The sequence below is a fragment of the Cephus cinctus genome, unplaced genomic scaffold (genome assembly GCF_000341935.2).
Source record: "Cephus cinctus unplaced genomic scaffold, Ccin1 Ccin1_scaffold1708, whole genome shotgun sequence".
In the NCBI taxonomy this organism is placed as follows: Eukaryota; Metazoa; Arthropoda; class Insecta; order Hymenoptera; family Cephidae; genus Cephus; species Cephus cinctus.
The window spans coordinates 122,795-150,355 of NW_014333954.1; the positions used below are offsets into that span (position 1 = coordinate 122,795).

Sequence of the window (27,561 nt, forward strand, 5' to 3'; positions counted from 1 at the left end):
TTCCAAATTTCCGCTAAACGGATCATTGCGTTTTTGCTTTCTCATTACGAATATAGAACATAGATATTTCACCTAATACAATATTTTTAATAGAATTTAAATATATGTATCAGTGGAAACAAAAAGTACAGGTGTTCTCCGTAAAAAGGTAAGAATACTGTTGAAGACAGACTAGATATAATTTTAGAATGCCGCCAATTAGGATTTTTTCTTATATTACTTTTGAGTGTGTGTAAAAAATCCCAAGAGCCGCCAATGTATTTAAATATGACTAACCTTTTCGGATAACCAATCAGAAGAACGTGGCTTGAGTTATTACGAACGGGTTATACCATTTTGCGCGTTCAGTAGGGTGACGAAGGCGTGAGTTTAGACAATTGGACTATAAGAACAGCGAAGATTACTTGTGTATGACAGTGTATGGTCGCGGTACTCGGGGACGCGAAAAATGTTTTGATTTACATTTTTGGAATCCAAAAACAAGGATTTTTATCAGTGTAATTATTGCTAACAGGTTTTCAAGTTGCTGTGTGGAGTAAGACGAAATCGTCATTGGTATTTAAGGTGACGTTGCTGCGGGACTCGTTGCGTAGTTCAAGTTTCAAGATATCAGAGGATTTTTTACTTATTTTTGTCCGCCGCGAAACTGGCTTTTGGGGGATCCTGACCGGGCGAATATTCCCAGGATATTATGGACGACGAACTTGAAGATAGAGTCCTCTATCAGGTGAATATATAGGATAAATGTATTTTTTATCATTATATCAGGATCAATTATCACTATAAACCCGAAACGAAATAGATATTGGACAGTACCTTTCCGGTTGGCTCCAAAACGGAGTAATAGGATATCTAAAAAGAATACCTGCAGTAACAGCATTTGGCTAACAATAGTATGGTTATGATTCATTTGTATTACTAAGAGTACTAATATTTTATATTTAGATCAAGGTACTTAATTATATTATTTGAGTATACCTAATTTACTTGCATATGTTACCAAAAATATAATTGCTTACTTCTACTGCAACATAACAGATAGTTCAGAAATAATGTATTATTATACTGTAATAATTATAGTTTTCCAAAAGGTTTAACATCTTATTCTTTGTAATGTATATTATACAGTTACAGCTTAAAAAGGCAAAATATATTAGGAGACACATAATTTGCCCTATATTTACATCTGTATTTCCTCTGTTATTAACAGACATACGTATCACACATGAAGCTGATGTCAAAGTTTGCTGTGGGGATACCCACCGGCCTGAATGCTGGGGTGAACACGCCGCTGGGTTATTTTTGGCGATTGATGCGAGCGTATGCGCTAAAGCCTGAGGTATTGGTGTGCGGCGCAGTTTTGGTTGTAATGCTAGTCTACCTTCAGGCTGTTGACGTTTGGAGTAGGACACTTCTTGGAAGAATTCAGTACACTCTTGGCCGATCCACTTCTAAGGTATAAAAGACATCACAGCTACTTCATCTTGATGGACAGTATCATTTCTAAACGTTCATCCACTTTACGATACGCCGGCATAGTGCTTGCATATCTTTTAAAACCGAGACTGCTCTTGGCAGCCATCGTAAGTCATTAAAAAGGTTAAAAAATACTTGTTGCGAGTCAGGCATGATTGACCTAGATGCTTTTGACAAAGAAGAAATAGAAGAAACTAGTAATGTTGTCCTGGCCTTGTCACAGGTATCCAAACTGCAACTCGTAAGTCACGGTGAAAAGCTGAGCTGGGAATTGAAAGAGGGATATGTAGCTGCTTATGCTGTCCAGGGCCATAGGGCGCGCATGGAAGACCGTTTCGTAGTAAATGATGATATTAACAACACAGGAGTCTCTTTGTTTGCCGTATTCGATGGTCATGGTGGCGAGGTAAGGGATTCAATACGAGTCTCAATATATTTGGACTAAGGTCAGGAATGTTTGTTAAACAAATTTCGAAATCGTAAATAACTGACTCCCATTGGAGCAAACGCAGTTTAGCTGATGACACTGATGACGTCCGATCAGAGGATTAGAAATAATTAATTATATAGTACAAGGATGTACCGAAAAATACGGATATGCAGGAAACAGGGGAATCATGTACGACCACTAATGATCGCCATTTACTAAGTTATATTGATTCCTTCCTATTAATAATTCTCGGTGCATAACTTCATGAGTGTTAAACATTATTATGCAACGAAAAGAAATGCAATATATATTTTTATTAGACTAATATTAATCTTTGTCTACAGTTTGCAGCCAACTATGCACGCGATAAGCTTATCCCGAATATTAATAAAAGGGTTATCGAATTGAAAGCTATGATAGCTGGCAGGCCGACAAATACTAAACAAGACGAGGAAGAAACGAATATTAAAGATACGAAAAAGGATGAAAAGACAGATGGAATTTCTGTCGAGCGTAAAAAATCATTTCGCAAAACCATGAGCACGTCGCAGACCGATGAGTGTTCAAAAAAGATCGTCGGTGTTACAGATCCGGAATTGCTGCGAAAATTAGATCAATTATTACCAATTACTAGAGAGGTGCGTTTCCTTAATGAATTAATTAACTTAAATGAATATATTTGTACAAAGATAAAATTTTGTAACTCTTTTCGTATTAGGTAAGACCTAGCAAACCTGGAGAAAAACCACCACCAAAGGTAGACACTGCCAGTTACCTGGATGGAGATAAGATTAACTATGCTAGATTACTAACAGACGAAGTCCTGGCGGTCGACAGACTCCTGGTGGAAGCTGCTAAAAAAAATATGGACGTTGCTGGTAATTATTAAACACTTTTCTCGCTACTGATCAAGATATAAAGGTCTTACTGCTAAATTTGATGTTCTACATTTTTGAAGCACATTGTGACTCATGATCTAAATTTTAAAATTGTTAAATAAATTTATAAATGGATTTCAGGTACAACTGCACTAATAGCACTCTTGGAGGGTAATAAATTAATTGTGGCCAATGTCGGCGATTCACGTGGAGTTATGTGCGATGGCAAGGGTACTGCAATACCACTGTCTTTCGATCATAAACCTCAGCAGGTAGATACACAGTAAATAATGTTTACAGTAAATGTAAATTGTTAAAAATATCACTGAAAAAATGAATAATTCTATTCTATATCCAGCAAAGAGAAAAAAAACGAATAAGAGAAGCCGGTGGACACGTCACTTTTAACGGAGTATGGAGAGTTGCCGGCATCCTTGCCACTTCTCGAGCTCTTGGAGATTATCCTTTAAAGGATAAAAAACTAGTCATAGCTGATCCGGATATTCTGACGTTTGATTTGGACGATCACAATCCCATGTTCCTAGTGTTGGCTTCTGATGGACTCTGGGACACCTTCTCCAATGAGGAAGCTATTTCTTTTATTAAGGAACGTATCAACGAACCGCATTATGGAGCTAAGAGTATTACTCTGCAAAGTTATTACAGGTACCTTTTGTTTCCTGGCTGAGATTTTAATCGCGGATTTCAATGAATATTGTTTGACCGATATATAAATTCTGTTGCAGAGGATCTCTGGATAACATTACAGTCGTTGTGATCAATCTCAAAGACCGCAAGTATAACATATCAGAGAACAAGAAAAGTGTTTAAGCCAATTTCCGTGTTTCATTGTCGTACTGTAATTGTTGTACGATCATCTTTGTATTTCCTTGCAAAGATGTTCTAGTCATGTGAGGATTTTGATGAATAACTTTTTCATCTCGTTCATTGTTGTCGGATTTTAAGCATACGCTTCGCATTAACATAGAACATTGGAAATCCTATGGGAATTTTTGTTTTATTTTTTCTCGAGAAGTGATCTATTTCGAGAATAGCAGAGGAAGAGAATGAAAACAGTTCTCTTTCAATATATACATATATTATCGTCGACCCTAATACTCGCGCGAATTTGGTGTTAAGACCGGCACAGTTGAAATCTGTTTCCGGATCAAAGTAACTTCGTATACGAGAAAATGAAAAAGAAATGAAAACTTGCTTCTGAGCTAGTCAAACTTCCTATTTAATACAATTAATGCTCAATTAGCTAACAAGGCTGACTGACAAAAATTTATAAATTAAAAAGCTCCAATGTCCAAACCAAAAAGAAAAAATTATTTTTAGAATTCGCCACGCGATTCAATGTCGACAGATGGCATTTTTCAAAATAAGGTAACAATGCAACGCAAGCAACGTTGTTAATTCGTGACGCTCGTGCAGTGCAGTTCGATGAAAACTTTTTACCAGTATTGTGACTGGAAGCGTTAAAAATCTTTATAAAAAATTCGAAAAAATTGGCAAAAAATGGATAAATAAGTTTTAAGCGAGAAGGACACACTTGTTAATATTTTGACAATATTTATATGTAATTTTGCAATTCGCATTGCTGTCACTATTTCGTGTTTACTATTCATCTATGCGAAAGCTTCAGCTGACAATGGCTTGTCTAACGAAGCCGTTCTAAATAATTTCTATTATTCATCAAGTACGATCAGTTTAATAGAAGCACGTTAAAATAGACAAGCTACCAGCTATTTGGCATCCTTAAGAATTGCCTCGAATAACAAAATGTCCCACCATGGGAAATGATTATTAAATGAATCCGTCTAATTAATATGATTAGTATATTTATACATATATTTGATGATACATGATCTTGTATAGAAAAAATGAATCTCTCTGCTTTTACGTATAAGAACGCGTGATGACAATAGCACCACGCGTTTATGTACGATTGTGTACGTCGTCGATATACACTATCAAAAATTCAGTGTCTAAATGTCTCTACAAGTCTCTTCTTTTTCCTTTACGATTCTTCTTACACTGAATATCTTTTGGTATCAGCACTACGAGTGTTCAAAGTTTTCTCTTTCGCGTACGATACAAGATAATTCATTGATGAAAAAGAGATAAAACAGTGTGCAATTAATTAACACAATTTCTTAAAAGACAATGCTTCATTCTATTCAACGTTACATTTTGTATTGTCTTCTGATACTTTTTCTTGTCTTCTATTTTCCTTTATCACAAATTATTCGTTACCTCTTCGTGCTTACGTTTGCTGGAAGCAAGATATATTCGTTTGTTGTTGTCCGTTAAGTTATCATAGATTTATAAGCTTAGAATATTAGATGCACCCTTTAAGTTCCTACAGAAAGTTAGAAAAGACGTAAAGAAAGAAAGAGGAGAGTACGTTGATTATGTAGAGAGGAAGGGAGAGGAAGAAAATCCTTGTCAAATGTTATTATACATATTTTGTTACAAGCATTATTGATCGGTAATGTTTCTATGTGGTAGTACAAAAGTATTGCTATTGGTTGGTTTCTGTTATTTTATTCTTTTGTTATTTCCTTCGGTGCAGCTATCTGACATTTATTCGTTTAGTTATTGAGAGACAGGAAAAGAAAAAGATCAGCAAAGATTTTTTTTCTATTAAAATATACATATTTATATGATATTGAATATTTTGATTGTTACTATGGGCATTGATGATGCTTTAAATATCTCGTTGGAGTTACTGAATTTTCATGGTAAAAGAACAAGAAAGAGATATTAAATTTTCATATTTTACCTTTATGATTAACGAGTATAGTAACTCGATATCTTTTTCAATCTAATGATCCTATTTGTAATAATTAGTTTCCATGACTAGCAATGTAACAGGCTGAGATTTAAAAAATATGGTTAAATACATTAATTTTGCCATAAGCGTGAAACTTGTGATGACCATTGAGGAATATTATTGATAAGAGAGCAAAGAGAATCGTATGAAAAGGAATATTCGAAATCTGACCACCCATAAAATTCGTAAAATATATCAAAGGATAATAAAACGAAGAAGCTTTCATTATTAATTCTAATTGCCTTGTCAATTACGACGCTTTTTGTGGCCGTCCCATTAAATGGAGGCTCAATCAACTATATTTTCATATAACTTAATTTATCGTCGTGAACACGATTGTTCAAACGAATTTACTTGCGATTAGTTACATCTAAAAAATGTTTGTTATCCAACAGTAAAAAAAAGGATAATAATACTAATTGCTGCAAAAAATTGGGTAAAAATAAAAAATCGAAAACGAGACACATGGTATTGCCTGTGCCAAATATCATTTAATTTGATAAGAATAATCACTGGAAAATAATTATATCAATTAAGTTAGACATTTGATAAAATCTGAAGGGGAAATAAAAGTGGGTGAAAAATTTCCAAACAAAACGTCCTTCGAAAAGTATTGTTGCGCAACGAAAACAAAATTGCTGAATATCTTTGTTTATATATACTGTGCATCGAGTGCATTGCATTTTTTGTAATACATAATATGAAACATGAATGTAATTACTGACAACTACAGTTTGCTAACATAGATTGAGAAAAGAAGAAGCGAAAAACAAGAGAATGGGGTTCAGTTGTATTTTTCAAAAAAATGAAAATTTCGCAAAGTCCTATCGCTGATGATCATGAAAAAGATGAAGAGGCTTACTAATAATATCTGTTTGAAATGCATTGCTCACTTATGTGTATTCAGTGTATGTATATTGTTGTAAAATTATAAGAAAAGAAAAAAATACCATCGATGTTGTAAATGCAATTTTTGGAATCCAGGGAGTGTCTCCTGGCTGTAGCATTGCGCGCCAGATCAATAAATATATTTATTTTTAAATCGTCCAAAAAAATTGTCTCCCACTGTATTTATTCTAATAACACACTAGGAGTGTGTTCCAAAATTTACTTGCAAACTGCTACAAACATCTTTGCTTCATTGTTCGATACATGACAGACTAAAATGTAGAATGATGTTCGCAGCATTGCCAGTAAGCTTTGGAAAACGTCCAAAATCAACAATTGAGTAAAAGATTTGAATTATAGTGTATTTGGTTTTATTTTACAAAATGACAATACAGAAAGTTTCATTGGATAATCAGATTTTTCTATTTGAATGCGCAGCAAATGTGGCTGAGACAAAGTTTTAATAGGAATGCAGGACTGGACCGAGTGTATCATACATTAATTAATATTAATGTTCCCAATGTGATATTAATTTGATTTATCGGAAGGAACAGTGACAGCTAAATTCTTATGCGCATTACTTTTAATGGTTTTCCTGGGTTTGATTTTACAAAATATTTATCATGTATAGAAATTTATATTATGCAATATTCATCCAGAAGTTCAACAGCTGCTGCACGTCAGACTGTCGGTTAAATTCAGTCACATTATTCAAAGTTGCCAAAGCAAACAGTTTGTAAAATAAAATTGCACAATAAAAAAAATTGGCAGTTTACTCTGTCATTTTAAAAGTAGTCCAACGCACAGAGATGCTTGTGACACTTTTGTTATATGTATAACAATAGAAAATACATTTTAACGCAGAATCGATCGTACGCGTAACAATAAAGTACAAAGGAAGTTTGCAGGTAACCTAAAAACAATTAATAGGAATACCGGTGAACAATATTATTCTTTAAATTTGAAAAAAAAAGTAAAATATGTCATATACTACTATCGCTTGTTCTTAGTGATATACATAATAATTTCTTTGTATCAGAGATACATAGTATATTTTGCTTTTCTTATTATTGTATTATCTGAAATATTAGTTTCCTACGGATAGGAAAAATCAAACAATAACTCAGCTTATCCACGTAACAGAGTAAAAGCATGTAAGTATATATCTTATGTTATTAAGAACAGAAGACAAATACTGTACTCTCCAATCTCTGTATAACTTCATATAGAAATTTGTTTCTTACAATGTTTTGTTACATTTCAATGTAGTACACTCCCTGCATTTACGGATAAGCGGTATTGTGTCGGTTATATGTATTTATAATAAAATATTTACAAAGTTCTTTAAATGGGGTACGCAACTGTGTTAATGCGTTTCACGAGAATTTTCAGATCGGAAAAGAAAAACGAAGTATGTCCTTTGGACTGGATAAGTTATATTCTGTAAGAATCCCAAAGAATTATCTGTACTAAGTGATTTCAACGAATGGACTCTTTGGTCTTTAATGTCATTAAAGTCACAAAATCAAGTAGATATATAATCATTGAAAAAATTCACAAAGCACCACTGACAAATATCGCGCTGACATTTTCTCATCTGTATTAATAATTTTTATTCATTATCTAGCTATTACTACTTACGTTGAGTAAAATTGTTATCGCAAAGATCACATATTATTTGTGAGGATATCTTCATTAAATTCTTCACTTTTCTTCAACTGGTAATGCGTTAGCATCATGATCAAGCGTCGGCATCGTACTTATCAGGGGCCAACTGTCAACCAAGCAGCTCAAAATCTTCGTCAGATGTATCATATTGACGATCGAGATGTTCAAACTCCAAAACTGTACAGATCAATCGATAAGTGTTTTCATGGGGGATCATAAAAGTATAGATAAATGGAATAAGAGCTTACGAGTAGATGCAGCAGCTCCTAAAGCTTCTGTTGAAATATCCTCCACTGGAGACCAGGTTTGTCTTTCAGTACATAATTCAAAAAGTGGCTGTTTCTCAGGATCTATTAATTCCTCTTGCATCGATCTGCACAAAGACCTAAAGTCTTTTTCCGTAGCACAAAAAAAACACTACAAACACATCAGAGAATTATTATTATCTGTATTCGTAAGAAAGCCAAATTTTATATCGGTTTATATTAAAATATTACTAACTAGAGCAACAGATGGATCCATGCCAGTTATAGGAATACGACTAGCAGTTTGACAATGGTACGTGGCATCCATTTCTATTTCATTTTCTTCAATTTTCTGTTCGACACTACCAGATCGTTGTGTTGTGTGTGGATCCAAGAATATTACTTCATCCCCTGAACAGCGAACTCAGTTTACTATATTCATTATGTCTGTAGAATGCAAAGTAAGAGACGTACCAACAGAACCAATAAAGTACAGTGCAAGATTCGGTTTTCCTCCTATGACTCCAAGTGATTGGGCTATTTGAAAAGACGTCTGAAATATATAATTTTTTACGTAACTAATTCTTTCATTGAATTTTCATTAAGTTTAATTGATTTTTTATCGATTGTTACTTTAAGGCCATTTATGTAGACGGGATTGATCTCGCTTAAACCAAGTCGTAGAGGTATGAGAAGTAGTAATGGTTTCCATTGGCTGGGTGCCTTTAAAGGTTCTTCGCCATCAACTTCGACAGTCATTCCGCCTTCCACCTTACATTGTCTCACTGTAATCATTCCTCCTTACTGGCAGGTATTTATGGATAAAGGACGCATCGACAAGCCCAATGTTACTCACGAATATCATTGACGATTAACGTGTTATCGAGAGCGACGTGTATCGTTATTGAACTCCATTCATCGTAGGCAACTAATTTTCTGAAAGGACCAGTCATTTGTTTGAGGCTAGGCTCAAAGTACGATACTCTTATGTTCTTAATTAAGACAACATATTATTACATACTTTAAAACTTGTGCAACAGTATTGGGACCAAACCATTGGCCAACTTCTTTTCCTTCGGATGCTCCCATTAGAGCAATCTGATGAATTGAAAATGGTGCTGCTCTTCGATCCTCGAACCTGCTTAAAATTTTCAGATACGTACTGTCTTTTGTGTCTGGTGTCCATTGCCAGTCTCTGCCTGTTTGAAATAATTTTCATAGCAGGTTTCTGCATGTGGTAAATTTCTATTTGTATTATTTATACCTAAGTGCAAGGAGACCAATGCCTGACCAAGGACCATTTGGCCACATCTTAACATACAGCCCCATCCTTTGTCCGAGGTAAATGTTGAACCGAAACCACCTATTGGAACAAAACCTTTGCGATATGTAAACCACAGTTTAGACTGTATGTCCCTGCGAATGGCATCAAGTTCTGAAATAGCAAATAGTTCTTATCGAATCTAGAATACTAGGGTTAACACATTGTTAACTGGAAACCTTTTATAGCGTTGTACTTCTTGCCAAGAATCCATACTGGTTCTTGTGTTTGTGGTATATCATCTGGCTCATCAGACACATTTTGTGTAAAAAGACTGTCCATTTTAATAGCCTTGGTATATAAGAACTCTGGTGTCAAATTGATCAATGTGTCATTTGAGACAAGCACACTAGAACACTGTAAAAGAGCGATTTAAAAAACAAATGCTAGAATCAAAAGATCTGTAAGATAAAGAAATGATCTATTAAATTTATTCTATATATTCTCAAAAAAATAAGTCAGTGAAGGTACAAAAGATTTATCCTAGAACATCAATGCATCACGAATTAAATAGTTTAGAAGTATGGACAGAATAGGCAATTCGCTTAAAGAGCTATGAAAATATTTAGGTTATAAAGTTATCTGACTGAGCTTTATTCCTAAAAACTGAAAATTACGCAGAAACGTAATTTAAAAAACTCGTAAATGACTAAAATGATTGAGGTTACACAGCAAAGAGTATGGGAGCTCTCTAAATCAGCTTGTTTACTGGAAAAATTATCTCATTCAGATATTACTCACCTTCAATACGTTCGAAAACATTGGTCATCGCATCCCCGACAATGATATCATTGTCTTCATCGCCAGCAAAATTAGGACTACCATCCGAGTGTTCGACAATGTCAACACCGAAATTCTGACAGAAGTTCTCAGCTGACGAGAAATATGGCGCAGATATAACATTCAATTTTTTAATATACTGTTTAATCGGTAGAGCTTGTCGGCCACAATCCAGTTACCGTCGACTGACCGTGTCGCGCGAATGTTTCAAAAGATAAATGGACTAATAATTGCCGTGTTTCATATGATATTGCGCGATTCTGACATACTGACCTATGCTGACGGACACGTGCTAAAGGATCATCTCAAATGTTATCACCATCGACAGAATGTAAATAGACCAAACATGCCTGTATATTTTGCAGAGACGAGTAGGGAGATGCACAACGCTACGGTTTTAGGCAGAGATGAGTGGGGAGATGCACAACGCTCCGGTTTTAGGCGATACCAAAAGCATGGCGCTAAATCGTAGCGGCGAATCCGGGAGTAGGATTTCGTGATCATCGCCTCTGTCGATAATGCGGATTCCGTCGTAGCCGAGCTGACCGCGATCATGAACGTGTAGCTTGGTGAGCAGAGGCTCTTCGCTACTTACCGCTGCTTCCCAAAGCAAAACTTAGAACAAAGCTGCTCATCGGATATAGCCTAAATATTTTTTTTGCAACGCTGTACGAAAAGTATACAGTTTGTGCACCAAAAAACAAGCACAAAATGGTCCATTCTTGATGATTCCCACACACTCTGAACTCATCAAGAATCGGCCATTTCGTGCTTCTTCAGGTTAGCAAACGATACTTTTTTGAAAAACTCAAAAAACGGCGTTTGCAACCTCACAGTTTCTCTTTAAATACAAGATATGTACGTAGCAAGTGCATACGTCGTCATATAAATTGTGTTCGCGATACTCCACGTGTTCCTACAACCAGGAGATGCTGCTATTTTATCGCGAACATTCAAACTAATACAACTTCATTTAATATGAATTGACGCATTCAAATTTCGATGATGCAATTTTCAAATGACATTCGAAATTAATTTATCGTACATTGAAGTGGTCTGTGGTACAAGGTTCACACTGGTTTTCTCAGAGATGGCGCCACATAACTTGAATGAATGAGGCCCACCGGCAATCTATTCATCTCTGTTATGAATAAAATACATTCCAGTTAAAAGTTTCGGTTTTGCTTTTCCACTGTAGCAATTTCAGGTTTCCATTACGGTTTTAGGTATAACATTTATGAAACTTCGATTAATAGTTATGATTTCGGTTCCTTATTTTTCCAATTATTATCGGTTATTCATTTCCGTTTCAATTACGGTTACGGTCCCTCGTTATATATACGTTAAAGCTGCTAATAGTAATGTTTTTCACGTCGTCGTTTTCATATCGTAAATTTCTCATATATCGCCAGATAACACGGACTGTAGACTTGTCCCAGAAAGAATGACAAAGTTTCAACGATTTTCTAAAATCCTTGAACATCGCTTCCCATACAAAATTATTAAAATCAAGCACTTATGAACCATCGAATAAAATTTATTAGAATAAATTATGAAAACCTCATTAACATTCACCAATAATAAATTGTTACTATTATTAAACTTATTATTATGGTAGTTAAAATGAATAACAATCTTAAAGAATTAAAGGCAATAAATAACTATAAACATTTAAATTCGTGTTCGTGTATATTTATTGCATACTAATCGATAAGTACATCCAACATTAAACTAATCGTTTAAGTTCCTTGTCTCGTTTAAATCTATTACAAAATATCCTTCGATTAACATTATTATTATTATTAGAGATCTGATACATAATCCCAAGTATAACACTTGTTCACCCAAATCCATTTTTTAATTTATTTTTCGTCCCTTCTTTTTCTTTTCATTTCAAGAACGTTCAACTAATATGAATAACTTTAATATGTCCCTCTAACAACGTTTATTAAGTATAACCCGTTTCACGAGTGATTCGCCCGACGTAACATTTACGGAAACGTTTGGGCACTTTGGTGTTTACCAGCAACCCCATTTAATTCACTTGGCGTTAATTTATGTACATATACAGGGTGTTCCGAAACTACGTGACCCGATGGGTATGGCGGTGTTCGGAAGGCTTCACTGATCACGAAAATGACCTTCCTTTTGTCCGGAAGGTCATAGTTTTTAAATGAGAGCAGGTCAAAGTTGACCAATCAGAGGGAGGCTTCAAGAGAAACGTAGGCACCTGCGAACTCTGAGTTTTCTTCAGAGAAACAAAAGTGAGGGAAGAAAACTCAGAGTTCGTAGATGCCTACGTTTCTCTTGACGCCTCCCTCTGATTGATCAACTTTGACCTGCTCCCATTTAAAAACTATGACCTTCCGGACAAAAAGAAGATCATTTTCGTGATCAGTGAAGCTTCCCGAACACCGCCATAACCACCGGGTCAGGTAGTTTCGGAACACCCTGTATAGCATAACATTCTGCAATAAAATATATAGATTCCCATTTAAAAAAACAATGTTGACCTTGGAAAAGCCTTGAAAACCGCTGCGAATAAAAAATAACGGCACAGCATTTTTTCCCCCTTGAAACCAAACGAAATTTGTTCGAACATTTATTTCGTAAAATGCTTCCTTTCCAGTGTAGAAAAGGGATACGAAATGTGAAAAGGCACTAGGTTCGTTTCATTTCTTTTTGGCTCTAGAATGTTTTCCTTTTTATTAATCAGTACCGATAACGAGAATTGAGTTGCGAGAGTCACGATATTTGCCTGAGGCAATTTTTTCACGAATTTTTGAACTATAGAATATATATCCTCAGCGCAGCTCTTCCTTCGAAAAAGATATTAGTAAGGATTGCCGTTTTAAATGTATCTGTGCCGATTGATGCACTTCTAATATTCGATAACAGGATTCTAATAATCGTTTATGAGTTTTATTTCTAAGGCACTTTGCCAAGAATCACGTTTTCTTCTGGCTTTTTTTTTCTCTGCACGAATATTTTTTTTTAGTTTTATTGCAATACGACGTAGCGCTTCTTCGAATACTAGTATGTACTATATTTACGCTGAAATATGCTTAATACTTTTGTTTTGGTACTTGTATAATAGTTTTATTGCATCTTTAATCCGCCTGCGGACTGCATAGTAAGCACGAATCAACCGATTTGATGATCGACATTCATATTTGTATATAAAAGTATTTGAAGTTTAAATTGAAACTTATCATAACGTGCACAGGCATACGTCATTATACTGGGATCAAATCTAATACTGTAATTTAATAGTGCCAGTTACATATCAGTGCTTGGTAATCATCGCTTAATTATTAAGAGACTTAACGAACATTAAAAAGGAATTTGAACTTTACTATATTAATGGGAAGTCGATCTCCAATTCGTATGACTCGTCTTAATGCTATGTTGAAACCAGATATGTGTATATAACTCCCATTCGAAAATAGAATGTCTTTTATGTACTATTTATATAACTATGCTTCGTACTTGATTGACTTTACACGTTATTGCCGCGCGTGTAGTATCATAAGACACATACCTACTTATCCTTAAACTTAAAGCACGTATAATTAACGTCTGATACTAAATACTCTATGTCTAATATTCACCTGTGAGCAATTTTCAATCTTGTTACAAATATCTGAAGTAATAGACATAGTGTACGTATCCTTGTTCTTATTGTACCAAACGATTTAGCTGAGTCACCGGTGCAATTTATTTTGAAATTCGAATATCCTTCATGGGCAATTAGTTTTGAGTATTATAACTATGGGAATCGAAAATAGAGATTTTTCAAATGAAACGGTGACAGTATACAAATAAACAGCACCAATCACCCATACCAATTCGCGCGATACGTATTCGGAATACTCGGCAGGGAATCGACTAAATTTTTTTTTAAAGAAAATGATTCAGCCAATTCGGCAGTGGACAGTAATCGATTGAATGCCTAATAATCCAAACGTACAATATTACTTGTGAGCATTCTTCAGTTACTAGCACTTACGAGGTGGAATTGGTCGTATGGCATGTCTTTCGAAAATCTTTTTTTCCTGGACAAGCTCGCGTCAACAGTAATGTTCTTTATGCCTAATATTCTCGTACCTCGTAACATTATTTTTAAATATGCAAATTTTCCTGATAACCTTCCACCTCGTTGTACATATTTCTTACCGGATTTCGAATCCCGTTGCCAACAAAATTCCTGACAGTAGGAGCAACCTTGTTGGCTGGGATTCCATTAGCAAGATGAGCAACGCCATTTTGTAAAAGATTGTTGGCGCCATTAGCTGCACCATTTTGTAAACTAACTGGAGCACCATTTACAATCCCATTAGCTATTCTAATGCTTCCATTCGCAATTGCTCTTTTTGCTCCGTTAATCGTTGCTTCTTGAACTTTCTTCGAAATCGAATCTATCCCGTTCGCCATGGTTTTGCCAATTTGGCCATTTGCTATATTATCTTTGTTATTATTTCTACGATGGACACCATTGCCTCTCCCGTATACTCCACCATTGATATCGCCATTGATGTTACCATTACCATTAACGTTTCTGATTAATTCATTTGTATTCTTGGTGATATTGTTCTTAATGTCATTGCGCTTCTCAATATGATTAGCCAGAACATTCAGGCCGTTTCCAACTGGCTTAGCGTAGCCATTCTCAGCTCGCTGTAGATTGTCATCACTGTTGTCAATTCTTTGGCCCCCGTTGATGTTACCGGGGGCCAGCAAGTTTGGGTGGCTTTTATTCGTAACGTTGGCTTTGCCATCCTCCGCATCATCACTTCCGTCGAATCTTGGACCCTGAGGATGAAGCTCTTCCTTGCGACGAGCTTGCTGCGCATGTTGGTACAGAGCTGCTGTGAATTCCTCTTGGACATTTGGAATGTCAGTGTCACCATCGACCTTCGACACATTAAGACAAATGTTACATGCAATTCGTGTAGCTCAAAGTTAACCTTTAGTTTCTTAACCCCTAAACTGGCAGACTGAATTTCACTTAGGGACGAGTCCCTTACCTAGGACGGGTCATCCGTCAGCTAAGGGGTGAAACCTATACGGTATATACAAAATACATACTATTGTAAGACGATTATCATTGTCTAATGTCTTCAGCATTGGAAGGGACATCTCACGAAAGAGCTCCAGCCTCTTCCTGAAGGCTGACACGCTGTCATCCAATCTTCCACGACCTAGTTGAAGTTTCGAGCAGTCCAACAAAAGCAATGGAGGTTCCTGACCGAACTGGAAATGATAGCATGTCATAATAAAATCTAGTCTAGGTAAAAAAAACTACGTAATGTATAATTAAAAGTAAAAGGGTACCTTGTTCTTAAACTCTTGAACCTGATTAAGGTCCCTGGGGAAGCCGTCGATGACAATCCCATCTGTATCCCGGTTAAGAAGTACTTGTTGCTCCACTACCTGCATCACAATATCTTGTGGTACCATCTCACCGGAAACAATGGCATTGTTCACTAGTGGATTCGAGGACGCCATATTTCTCAAAAGGCCACCGATGCTAACATGAACCCATCCTGGTAAGTTTCTTACTGCCTGGCTGCATAAGCTACCTTTATTGCTTCCAGGACCACCTTTAATTAATTACAGAGTCAGGTTGGTTGCTTGTGTTTTTTTTTTTTTTATTATTTAATATCATTCCAAACTTACCAATCACCCAGATAAACGAGGGAATCCCCTTGCGGGGCTTGTCGGCAGTTTTCGAAGGTTTCACGTGGCCGTCAGGCGATGACGGCGGCGGAGGCGACATTTCCGCCACAACTATGTGTTTCATGGCTGGCGAACCTTTCGTTCCTTCGTTCCTTTCCACGGCCACCTAATTAACCGCGATTGGAATTCATTTTAAGTTTTGCAGATAATCTTCGACAGTTTGAAAATACTCTGGCAAACCTCAGCCTCCAGGGAACGTGGTGCGTCCCTTGGTAAATTTTCATCCTCTGACATTCCAAGAATCTTCATAACGGCTTCCCGGAAGTCGATGTAAACTTCACTAGGATTTCGTTCTCCGTTAATCTAGAATAAATGTCAAAATAAATCATAGCTGCTCGATTATCGAAATTATCAGACTCTAAAGTCTTTCTTCGTAATGTACGACAGTGTATGAATATCGAAAAGGTCGATAACAGTATTGCTTTGATACTACAGTTAAATGCTATTCCGACTGCATATATAGGCATCGCATGACTAGTTTATTGCTTCGAGATTGCAGCTGTTACTGATAATTCGCCTTTATCGGACATATCAGTCACGCAAAAACGTGAATAACATCTTCTGGTAATATTTGTTTATCGATTTTTCAATAGTTTAACAGTAAACTTCAAAGCTCCAATTTGTTATCCTGGATTTCTGCACAGTCTGCTTGTCCATCATGAAGAAAGCAGCAACCAACGATAAAGTCACTGTCTTGATATACATTTTTTTAATTTATCAAAACATCCTTTCGACTGAAGAAGATAATAAAAAATTATTCAAAGAAAAAAAAATATTGGACTCACAGCAAGCAGCATTCCACTCTGATCAAAATACTCAGCAACGGGCATGACGTTTCTATAAAAGTTGTGAAGCTCCATTCTAGCAAGTCCCAAAATCACATGACCAAGTTGTGCCCCGTAATCGATCTGTCGCTCCAGCACTTCTTGCCTCCAGGATACAAGGACTACTCCGTTTACTATTTGTATCTGAGAAGAAATTTTCGTACATTAACAAATCAGCAATACACTATAGCAAATCACTGTAAAATTCAAATTAACATTTTGAAGTTCAAAAAAATATGTTTAATTATAAAAAAAAAGTTCTTATTTCCATGCAATGTCAATGACTAAAATACGTCACATGCGATATATATCATATATCTACATCTTTGTATCAGAGTACGAAGCGACCTAATATTCGCGAATCGATTCCATGGCTGTCCTTAGAGTACATTATTTATTTATTAGGAAATACGAGCGCGTCATGGCTTATTTCTATGTCGCCCCAATTTCGATGCCGATAAAAACCAAATGTAATATGAAAATTCGTGAAATTAAAGTAACATATAAAAAGAAAATTCCAGTGATACCTGACTATACATAATAGCGTAAGAAGATCTTCTAATCGCAAAGTACCTTTCAAAGGCATTAAGTAATTGCAAAATGTATACGAAAATTATCTGAGCGTGAAATTATCTTACCGTCAAATGTTACGAATTAATAAAATTTTGTTAAAAATTGTAGCATAGTCGGTACAGGCAAAGTGCAGTATGACGTAACATTCAAATTTGAATTCATATAAATTTTGAATAATTCGTAATAACCATTAGACTTCGTGGAAACTATTTCACGCGTGTGGTAGGCATATTCGATTCATATTATATGGTATACAGAACATCAAATTTGCTGTTACGTTGGCAATTGAGGTCAATGGTACAGTGGTTCATGTTAAATATTTTTCGCTATTTCCATTTGACTTACGAAAAAAAAATAGTCTATACACTGTTTTAGTTGAATTGTACAATGTCGATTCTCGATTAGCTTATCGAAATTAGTGCGCATGCGCAGAATCAGACGCGTCACGTATTGCGATCGTCGCCTGTCTGCTACGCTAAATAGGTATACGCAGAGTTCTTAAGCCTTTAGTTTGATCGTCGTTAAACTCTTTTTCGAGTGATTTATTTGTTTCTTTAGTTTCCTTCTTGGATCTTCTCGATGCAAACATGGTTGTATTTTGACTCCGCGTCAACTCGATTTTCGATTATTCAATAACGTTCTTCTTCTCGTTTCTTCATCGCGTCATTTTCTATTCTAGTACACGTGGCAAAGCATACGATAGGATATCCATTTCCTACGTTACATATCTGACTAGAGTAACGCGCGCGCGGTAAACGACAGCAGGGCTGTGACGCTCTGAATAAATACAGTTTAATACGGCATATCTCTTCTAGAAAAATACAATTTATATACCGAGCGACCAATTTACACCGTTTTACCAAAATCAATTTACAGCGCTTCACCAAAACCAACTAAATATTTAATCAATCGGTTCTTCCTCAAATCAATTAATTAATTCTTAAGCATAACAAATAACGTGAAGATAATGTATATACAGTTTCATCTGCGATGGATACTTATCATCTGAATACCTGCCACTGACCTTGAAAAGAGAAGCATTTTTCTTCCTAAGGACTACGTTACACAGTCAGATCAATAAATGTATCTCTTTAATGTAAGGGTAGTCCCCTTAGTATAAAACCATGTAAGAATTAAGTTACTCCACATCGAAAAAATGTCCAAATTATTCTTGTCATTTTTCCACGATGCCAATTGGTCGTCGCTGTCGCCATTCAACGCTGGACATACAAGTTTACGAAATTTGATATTGTTATACCGAGGACTATTCGAAGCTCGAGAATGACGTTAATCATAAAATAAAAAACTTTTTTACGTGAAATTGCTTTTTTTGGAAAATTCATTTCGCCATCACATATGAAACTACGATTCTATTTTCGAACGATATCCCTGAGGTACACTTACTATTTAATCAATATAATATTTAACAACTATACTTTGATTGAAAATTTTGATTATGGTATAGATTAAATGTACCATTGTTGGTCACCTTAGTACCTTATGTTGCCTTCAAATTGATGAAATGGGCATTCCCTTTTTATTTTATTTTTAATTTATATGTGCTACTCACCCTCTCGGAATACTCGACCACGTCCCGCATATTTCTTGGATAGCCGCTGACCAGGAACGTCTTGGCACCTGGTGACATCTTCATCTCGAGCATGAGCACCTCAGCCACGGTTTTACTACTCAGAAGACCGAAGTCTTGCATATCTGTTGTGTAATTAAAAAATGTTTCTTTATTTACATAAAATTAAGTTGAACGAAGGTAGAATTATTGATTTGAAGCAATTCCAAAATTGAACAATTGGACTGGAATCTGAGTTACTGATAAGCAGATAAACAGTCGTTGACTCAAATACTGTCATTATAATTTTATGAATATATTGATTAACTATAACTTTACGAATGTGATTACGTACTCGTGATTAAAAGTTATTCCACTATCTTGATCTCTTACGCACTTTAATTTTCACTTGAGAATTGACTATGAATGAATGACGCTCCTATCATTCACGGAAGGACGATAGCGTGTGATAAAACCTAAATTTTTCGTTCAGAGATCGCAAATCAGTATGATCAATGGGTCAAGATGATGAACGATTAATCGATTCAATGTATAATTTATGGTACGCATATTGTTAAAGAGCATTCAAATGATGGAAATTTATTTATATGAAGTTGCGAGATATCGATTATTCCTAGTAACGATGTAGACTACTATTTGTGATACTAGGACAGTCCCTGTCATTACTTTAACCCTTGAACCGCCGGCATTCTGGAAGTCGAAATATAACATCCTTTCCTACACATTACCATGTTGTCGATGTATTGGTCGAAATGTACGAGTCGTCAGATGGTATCAAACGGCGTAATACCTTTTGGGCTAAGGGTTAGTTCAGCGTATGTACAATGACTAATTTCACTGAATTATAATCGTACTACCCTGATAACTATTATTATTAAATCCATTGATTATTAAAAATAATTAAAAGACCATCTGAAGAAAAATTTCTCTCACCATTTCCTAATGCATATTGCTGTAGTAGATCTGTCATATTAATATGTACTATGCCTTTTTTCTCGTGCATCAAATTATCGCAATGCGTCACCTTCCCACTTCCTGGACCACCTGAAACAAAAAATTATTTTTAAGGACAATAATCATCTTTCAAAAGGTTTCGCGCGAAATGTGAATGCTGAAGTCTTTTGTGTTACCACTAAAATTATATCACCCTGTATAATATACTGTGTATCATAGAATTTGTGTCGAAATGCTAATAGTCACCCAGTATCTGAAGCTGTATAAGACAACTGACGAGCTGTCAATCTTGTTGCTAATTAAGTAAATAATTAATTTTTACTAACCGAGAACAAAAATGACTGGCACTTTGGGTGTCTCAAAGTTAACCGGTCCGACATTTTGCATAGGAAAACGGCCATCTGGTGGCGTCGCCAGGAGTCCTGCTTCACCACGCCATCTACCCGTACCACGGACATTGTTCTCGTCGAACACCTGGGATCCATTCTGTTGCTCTGTAAAGAAGATTATTAAAAAACGTTAAAAAGATTCATCTACATAAACTTATTCACTACGTGAATTGGACTTATCTTCAAAATGCAAGTACCTCTTTCGTTATTCTTAGGCTTATACTGAAACTATCGAAAAAGTACATTTCAGTTATGCAAGGCTTGATATGACAAGCAATGATCGAAAAAACTATTCTTGCTGGTTGGACTATAATTTGCAGTAGAAATATTTAATCGTACTGGAAGGTTCTAGCCCATGTGTGTACATGCTTATTAACCGTTATTAAGCTTTGGTAATTTGTGCTTTCGATTTTCCATGAACGGGTGATTATCGACACTATGTATACAGACTTATAACTCTCGTTCGTAGCCAAACACAGATGAAACTGTATAATTTTAAAACGTGAAACACGAGCGTTCATTAATCCTAATATAAGAACTTTACGTTGTGGAATAATTAATTAAGTAATTAGAATACCCGAAGCCCGCTTACGTTTAACTCGACAACTTTTTTTTTGGTCGTCGTTTCACCTACCGAGATATGTAAACGTAATAACGCAATAACAATGATACATAACCTCCCATTTGTAACTTCGTAAAAGATAGAGAAGTAAAAAATGATATTGTTCTTGATGAGATGTTTGCAGAACATTTACCGATGTCGCGTAACACCGTGTTTGCTAATAAAAATTCGAATTATACGAATGCCGTGTTTGTAATATATATTTGTTTTATTTTCTATATTTTGACGTATCTTTTTCATGTGAAAATTTATTGATTATTTACATGTAAATAATGCATATATTCGCGTGCGAATGTTTCACTGTATTTTAGAATCAATGATTGCCTGATATAATTTTTCTTTTACTTTTTATTCATAGAATAACGAGAATTATTAATGGACTTTATACTTCCGTAAAAATCCGTTTGACAGGTCTTATCGCCACATTAAGGTAAGAGTACGTCGTTCCCAGTGTGCTAGTATCCAATAAAATTGTCTTTGATTTTGTCTTTGTGATTGATTTTCGCTTACACGGCAATTGCACTGTTTCATGAAAATCATTGAATCTTCGTAAATTGATAAATGACACAAAACAATGATTAGCATGAACTACGAAGAGTTAAAATGAAAATTCAATATGGCCTTGTGATCGATCTGCAGGTAATTCTTAGTAACGAAGTCAATCTATAATTAATAACCGATCCCACCTCGTATCATTCTCCTGTAAAATTCCAAGACGCCAAAAACTTCACGATCAAAATACAATTTATAGACCCACAATGATAACGACTCACATAATAAGCTTTTGAATGATGTCGCAATTTGATAGAAATTTTTGTTAAGTTTTCTATCGATCACGGCAGTAATGATTAACAAATATGATTAAACAATTCATTCACTGATGAAAACTAGGCGTTTTTCTAGAACAAGCAAGAAAGTTCAAGGAATTTTATGTCTAACGTTATTTTCAAACTAAATTGTTATCACTCTTATCAACCCTGCTCGATTGTCACCATTCTTACTTACCTCGTAGACTTGCCCTCGTTTCCACTAACGATGACCGTTAGTAGGTCATTTCTGACGTGCAACGATAAACCGAGAAAAAATTTAATTCGAATGAGAAAGAAAAAAGAAGTGTAAAAACCATAAACCCAAATTCTGAATCATCGACGCATTCAAAGTATTCAGCAGACCTTAAAACAAATATAATTATAGGTTATGTTATATTTCACGGAAAGAAAAGGATACGCGTCATATTAACTTTAGAACGGTACATTTCCGCATCCGATCACTAATAATAAGTTTCTTTATTTTCGGTTAAAATTTAACCTACGGATAAATCCCCAGCTGACCAATCTCATTTTCATATTTTAGGAATTCATCCGCCGGTTAAATTTTATCCGAAGTTGAAGAAATTGGCCATAAAGTTACATTAAATGTTGGGTCTATGACACTTGGTCCTCTATGAAGGTACAAAGCCACAAAGGACCAAGAAGACGTCCGGTCTGCGACACCCAACGTACTGTTCTGGGATTAAGTCAAACGTTGCGACTGGCAAAGTACACGTCACACGATGTAAGTATTATAGCGTATACGTTAATATTTTCGATCTCTATGATACGATTGTTTAGCTACGCCATTGAATGACTACAAATCGAATAGCAGAGCATTACTTATCGAATTGTAGAAATCCTCAGAATTTATCGAGTCATCGAACAAACGATGATTTCATGATAAAGTGCATAGACACGAACGTACACCATATACTCCTTGTAGAAAGTTTATTGTCAGAAATCATTCGGTCTGAGGACTGTGGATATGGAGTGTCTGTTTTATTCGCGTGACTAGCAATAACACGTAGATATATATACATATCTATCTCACAGTATGATTGACTCTGACTGTCTGATTTTCTAAGCGTAAACATTTCGTGCTTTACTCTTGTTTTTACGCGTCAAAACTGCTGAAAATAATTTTAACACGTCGATCGCACAATTAGCACATTTATTATATTATGCTCATGCGCCGCTTGTATGTGTGTGTATATATATATATATATACATACAATACACACATATATATGTAAATTAGATTTGAATTTCCCGCTTAATTTCCATCAATCTTCCTCTTGTGCGATGAGTAACGTAAATTCATGTAGATGCATCCTTTATAAGATCATATACACACGTGTGGGTGTATATATATATATATATTATATAGCTATATATATATAATGAAACATAGCTGAATTTATGGCTTTCGGTTTTTTTGACCTTTCACTAATATTTCCTGATTGATTAATAGGTAACGTAACAATCACAAAAAAGGATATGACGTCTGGTATTCAGAAAGAAGATATCGTTATGAACTTCCGTCGCTGTAGGTATTACCGACTTTTTTGTCATTTTATATTATCAAAGATTGAATAGAATTTATGACTGTAAATGACAGCGATAATATTATTGTTTTACGATAACGACGCATACGAGATATGTTCGATTGGAAATAATCGATAGGGGGTTTAATTATCGTAAAAAAAAAAAATAATAATAAAATGTAAAATAATAATTAAACGCAACAGTTTGCCAATTTTAGGTAAAATATTTCCAAAAAATCTTTAACAATTATTTTATCAGCTCATGATATTTGTTGACCTTTTTAAAAATTTTAAATCAAGTTATCTTGTACGGCAACAAATGTTCACCTTAATTGTAAACCATTGCAATTTACCCAAGAACACATTTTCCAAGATCCTCTCACGTAAACAATAATGACAATGATAATGAATCTCATAATTAATTATAACTCGGGATTTCGTTAATCAAAGAAAAATTAATTGTCCAATTGTAATTAGCCTCTCTCCGTAATTATAATAATCGTTACACTTAGCTTCTTAAGATCAGACCAACGATACAATATCCATATCACTATAGTTATCAATGTTTATCAGCATCCATCGTCAACACTGTACCAACTATATACTATATTACAATCAACTGCAACAGAGAATACTTGTATAAAAAATACACATTGATAAGAAAAAGGACCCCCCCGCCCCCTTCATTAGAAACATATAACCCCAAATCATTGAAACACCAATTGGTCATAAATTGCGGCATAAAAAAAAAATTTTTGAAAAATGTAATAAAAATTTCTGAAAAACATCTCTACGAAATACCCTTTTTTTTTTTACCTGAGTCATCATAAAACGTTTTTATCGAACGGTCCTGTTAATCCCTATGCACACGTGTTGCATGCATCCTTACGTGTCGCCATACGTCGCGTGCTCGTACGTCGTCACTAGTGCACACGAGTATACTGTACGTATACGATACCAGCATAATGAACCATGTAGATACTCGCGTGATCAAACGCATTAGAAAACACGTTGATTCAACCACGTGGACATTGACTGTCATATTCGTTGCAACTGCATTCAGCTGCATCCAAACTGCATTCAACGTGAATAACAATTGATAAAATTTTTATTATTTTTAACAATAATTAATCAGCCGATGGTTTAATTAATATAAATTAGAATTACGTCACGTAACTATACTGATTTAAATTACGGTCAATTTTTCAAATAATACGTCACTGCTCTATGCCTGACCTGCACGTCACTTTACTACTGTGCGGCTTGTGTGATGTAATGGGCACGGAGCATGCGGATTTACATGCGTATAGATATATATCTATACGCATAGATATATATCTATGCAGGCGGAAACGTAATTGACCAATCGAAACACTTGGATAGGGGCACTTTTTTTCTTAAATTGACATTACTATAGATGCACATGCTTATGCTAATGCGTCTATATGCAAATCTATCCATGTAGGCCTTGGATTGTTTTACGTCGACAATTTGCTTTCAGGGTTCTTTCTCAACTTTTCATTATAGTTATTGAATCTTTTTGTAGTTTATCATATAGTTGTGAGGTCTGACCCTTGACATCTGATGTTGTTCATCTTTGAAATTGAATTTCAAATCAAATTTAGTATTGAGGAATGTATGATTCGCGTAGATGATTTTCATTTTTTTTTTAATCAATGAAAAGTACTGCTGATAGTGTTATCAGGGATCGGTGAGTGATGCGCGCGAACGTTAATAATTGTAACGACATGGGAATTGATTAGGATAACCAATATGTTCCTATGGGATAGTTGGGGTGATTAAGATTTTATTAATGTTCTTTAGATAATTATTTTAAAAAATGGTTTAATTATAACTCATATTATTCTAGGAGAATAATTATTCGTGGGTAGGTTCATGACTATTTTATTGGGATAAACGAAATAATTTTATATTCAATTTTCAGTTTCTTTTTTTTTTTCGTTTTTACTTATTTCCAGGGTTGATCTTACACTGGTATCTTCATTTATGTACTCTCTCGCTCTTTTCTTTCTTTCATCTTTTCTTTCTTGTCTTCAATCGACCTTTTAGACATATTCACGGTCGGATCTCGTGGTAAAAATTTTAGATGAAAATATAGCTTGAACTCTTTCGATGTCACTTCAATCTGGGATCTATAACTTGATCGAAGCTTTCGTGCTGTATTTTCTTACACGCAGAAAATCGTACCTAGATCAATTTTCGATCCAAGCTATATTTATTGTAAGGGAAAAATCCTTGTCAGATCAGTTTTTGGATCTATCTCCTATACAGACGGCAATAATTCTAATAAATATGTAGTATGGTACAGTCTTTTACACATATTTGTGTTGGATCTTATATGGATCATGTATAATGATCCATCAGTGATCCACTCTATATCTAACAATTCTTAGAAGAGATGTTAGTCACGCAAGCTGTAATTATTCCTCAAAGTCGTCAATATACTTATATATATGTGTATACATATACATATATATATACACTGTCGTCGGGAAATTTCCGAGCAAGGCTGTATATTCGGAAAATTTGAAGTAAAACGTGTAAACGTTTACAGTATGTTTTGGGTCGTATAGAGCGCAGAGGAGCAAGACTATACGTTGTTATGTAGACAAATCTTAAGTACGATTTAGTTGAATGTTGCACGAGAAAAAAGCGTGCCATAGGATTTGAGTGCAGTTTTAAGTCTTGTCAGGAAATTGTCTGAGTTCTAACCTAATGTAACCTAACGAAACATTTCTAAGCCCATCACAAATACTGGATGCCTAACATTGAAAAAAAAAACAAACTTAATAAGACAGTCCGGTTTATAGTCCTCAAAACAGTCATTACGCTGAAAATTCTTTGAGGACGCTCCCCAAAACCGCCACTTGTCCTTAAAATAGCGACTTCGTAAATGAAATCGTCCCCAAAGTATCTCCCAGCAACAAATATGTATATTAATGATACTAACCAGTGTCCAGGCAGATGCCCATAGTAGGTTTTTTGGAGGGTGGATCGGTCGTCCCACAGCCATTTACTCACATGCTTCTAGCACCCTTTCGCGCACCTTACAGCAACACTTACTAACTTGCACAGAGTTTCTATGTTGACAGAAAAAAAAGACACGCAAATCCTTGCCTCGCATTCGACAGTGTGAACGAATCTGTAACTCCAAATGGACAATACTTGTAGCGTAATAATTCACTGAATTCGCGTGACACGCGAATGGAATGACACGTTCAGGAATGAACTTCTTGAGCTTCACTGTCGATTGTACTTCGGCTTTACTACAATAACGCAATAAATCGTCATGTAGAAATCAAATGAAAATTCGAGTCACAACAAAAGTAACAACTGTCAATAATTGTCAACATTTGAAAGTCAAATCCACATATATCGAATCGTATAACGTGTTACGCAACAGAATTAAGAGTCACGTTAAACTGCACCATCAAAGAGTAACGCGTGTCGAAAATATTAAATGTCCTTCGATCACAATTTGACAAACTCATCAACGTCAGATTCAACAATCCCAAATTTTCATTCCTATTATATATTTATCACTCGGCAGCAAGAAACACACTGCGAAGTACACTGAACTATCACCGATGTTGATAAAGTTGATGATGTGATGACGAGTCCCTTAGTGTCGATGCGTCACACGTTCTCCTCCTGTCCGTAAAATGGTGCAATACCCTGTTGTCACGAGTAAAATCACGAGACGCTAGGACGATGTTTGTCAACGTTGAGAACTGTCGACATTGTTGAATAAGGTTAACGATCGGCTTGTGAGGTTAATAAAATTAATGAAAAGTCATTGACGAGCAACGAGGCTTTTATACAGCTTAGCTTGCGGGTGGAAATATTTGACGGGAATGACCAGTGGTCGCAGGAACCACTTGTAGCCATGGTTACGCGCATGCGCACTGAACCAAACCTATACTACCATCCAGCCCTAAACCCACAGGCTAGACTTCTGTGCGCCCACTAA

At 35.4% G+C, this 27,561-nt stretch overlaps 3 protein-coding genes and 1 long non-coding RNA gene across 9 annotated transcripts; 2 read left to right on the plus strand and 2 right to left on the minus strand.

Moving 5' to 3' along the window:
- The first annotated feature begins 19 nt into the window (after nt 1-19).
- LOC107273519 (probable protein phosphatase CG10417) lies at nt 20-6,665 on the plus strand. 4 transcript variants are annotated; one of them, XM_015751805.2, is made up of 9 exons: nt 20-148; nt 515-727; nt 1,211-1,456; nt 1,700-1,882; nt 2,251-2,544; nt 2,625-2,784; nt 2,926-3,056; nt 3,143-3,450; nt 3,531-6,665. In XM_015751805.2, exons 2-9 carry the CDS (start codon nt 692-694, stop codon nt 3,613-3,615), a joined length of 1,443 nt encoding a protein of 480 aa, XP_015607291.1. In that variant the 5' UTR covers nt 20-148; nt 515-691; the 3' UTR covers nt 3,616-6,665. The 4 variants fall into 4 exon arrangements, with proteins under 4 accessions (XP_015607291.1, XP_015607292.1, XP_024946644.1 ...); XM_015751806.2 differs by lacking the exon at nt 20-148 and adding an exon at nt 366-497 and having other exon boundaries at nt 565-727; XM_015751803.2 differs by lacking the exon at nt 20-148 and having other exon boundaries at nt 369-727.
- Nucleotides 6,666-7,034: 369 nt separating this feature from the next.
- LOC107273520 (cysteine protease ATG4B) lies at nt 7,035-10,948 on the minus strand. Of its 2 annotated transcripts, none has more exons than XR_001539262.2 (11): nt 10,487-10,941; nt 9,925-10,102; nt 9,689-9,859; nt 9,446-9,623; nt 9,281-9,360; nt 9,058-9,209; nt 8,899-8,977; nt 8,681-8,835; nt 8,428-8,596; nt 8,153-8,356; nt 7,035-7,424 (listed from the first exon to the last, which is right to left on the minus strand). XR_001539262.2 is itself a non-coding variant. In XM_015751807.2 (11 exons), the coding sequence occupies exons 2-11, from the start codon at nt 10,505-10,507 to the stop codon at nt 8,289-8,291; spliced, it is 1,251 nt and encodes a 416-aa protein (XP_015607293.1). In that variant the 5' UTR covers nt 10,508-10,710; nt 10,799-10,948; the 3' UTR covers nt 7,035-8,288. The 2 variants fall into 2 exon arrangements, 1 of the variants encoding a protein (XP_015607293.1); XM_015751807.2 differs by having other exon boundaries at nt 7,035-8,356; nt 10,487-10,710; nt 10,799-10,948.
- Nucleotides 10,949-13,523: 2,575 nt separating this feature from the next.
- Nucleotides 13,524-27,522, minus strand: LOC107273522 (adenylate kinase isoenzyme 5). The gene is made up of 10 exons (XM_015751809.1): nt 26,542-27,522; nt 20,530-20,697; nt 20,183-20,293; nt 19,232-19,374; nt 17,050-17,232; nt 16,445-16,567; nt 16,205-16,370; nt 15,860-16,128; nt 15,614-15,778; nt 13,524-15,439 (listed from the first exon to the last, which is right to left on the minus strand). Exons 1-10 carry the CDS (start codon nt 26,561-26,563, stop codon nt 14,648-14,650), a joined length of 2,142 nt encoding a protein of 713 aa, XP_015607295.1. The 5' UTR covers nt 26,564-27,522; the 3' UTR covers nt 13,524-14,647.
- LOC112495207 lies at nt 21,570-24,385 on the plus strand. Of its 2 annotated transcripts, none has more exons than XR_003061556.1 (3): nt 21,570-21,644; nt 22,568-22,768; nt 23,498-24,385. It is a non-coding gene; the product is annotated as an uncharacterized LOC112495207 (long non-coding RNA). The 2 variants fall into 2 exon arrangements; XR_003061555.1 differs by lacking the exon at nt 21,570-21,644 and adding an exon at nt 21,652-21,853 and having other exon boundaries at nt 23,498-24,384.
- Nucleotides 27,523-27,561: the final 39 nt, after the last annotated feature.